The 1,317-nt window shown below is 33.3% G+C and overlaps 1 protein-coding gene across 1 annotated transcript in view; it reads right to left on the bottom strand.

Annotated features, from left to right (window-relative positions):
* Nucleotides 1-1,317, bottom strand: part of LOC119585166 (proteasome adapter and scaffold protein ECM29-like) — a gene marked incomplete in the record, with an annotated part of 20,568 nt that overhangs the window by 11,930 nt on the left and 7,321 nt on the right. Inside the window, 2 exon segments of the mRNA XM_037933801.1 lie at nt 388-537; nt 1,124-1,242. Coding sequence (XP_037789729.1) covers nt 388-537; nt 1,124-1,242 — 269 coding nt within the window.

Below are 1,317 nucleotides of genomic sequence, written 5' to 3'. Positions count from 1 at the left end.
CCTGGAAGAACCAACACCATTCAGTGATGACAGCTCAGGCCAAAAATGCTGTCACTTCTAGTTATTTCAAGTATCCATTATTGGGCTTGCTTTATATTTTCACAAATATGCTGCATAGAGGCTGATAATCATTCATCAATTATAATACTGGAAAATGGAGTGCCCTATCATACAGGTGAACTATAGCCTTGCTCTAATAAACATCAGAATAGGTTACCAGAGTCATGATGCAATCAGTAACAATGAGTGTCTTTACTATCTTTTACAAATATATATTATTGTAAATACTGTTTGTTATATTGTATTCATACTACTCTTGCTAATATGGCATACTGACAGTTTAGAATTAACTGGAAAGACTACTATATAACATCATAGAAAGCTTACCCATATGGTAGAAGCAGAACATCCAACATGAAATCCAGAAGGAGTTTTGTTATTCCTGGACGTTCTCTCAAGCCAAGCAATGAAGCTGTCTTCTCGGCTGAATCAGGGATTTTCATGTGACCAAACACTGGTACCATCAGAAGTAATAGGCTGGAAAAAATCTACTGTTAATTTCTCATCCCTTATTGCTTGAAACAAACTCTTTACAACCATTACATTAATTTTCAATTAAATTATGAAATCTATTTTCCGTATATTTCTAAATAAGCCTATATATATGCAATGCAGCCCTTCCTGATCAACCTTCCCATCTTAATCATGGCATGGTATTACCTGGTATCTCTTTAATATTGCTTATACCACGTGAAAGTTTACATTTCAGTAAATACATTAAATATAAAATACAAATAATATTAGAATACTTTGATAGCAGCACATATCCAAAAATAAATACCAACATAAAAAATCTTAAATAACAAACCACATACAAACAGAGTAAGTTACTGAACTTAGTATGATAAACTAACATAGATCAACTTTTGAGGACATCATTCTAATGAAATTTGATATCAGAGAATTCTCTATTAATAGTTTGCAATATCTAGTCATAAATAAACTCTGAAAACACAATCATTCAAGAAATCTTTGGATATGGTTGATATTGAATCTCATCCATTATCAAAAGGTTTCTTTAATTTTCCTGACAATAAAATGGTAAAAAAGGAGACTGGCTAACCTGTCTTGATGTTGCTGAGGTTTTCCCTCCAAGCTGTTGAGCATCAGAGGTAAAAGCTCCACCTGCTTATTCAGATCCAACCGTGGATATCCCATTCTGATGTAGATGATTGAGAAGTTCTGTAAGGAGGAATCGGATTCTAGCATTTATGGAGAATGACAAGAAAATCAGTAAATCACAACATTTTCCCAGTG

Source organism: Penaeus monodon, chromosome 19, assembly GCF_015228065.2.
Source record: "Penaeus monodon isolate SGIC_2016 chromosome 19, NSTDA_Pmon_1, whole genome shotgun sequence".
NCBI lineage: Eukaryota > Metazoa > Arthropoda > Malacostraca > Decapoda > Penaeidae > Penaeus > Penaeus monodon.
This window is presented reverse-complemented; position numbering and strand designations above follow the sequence as displayed.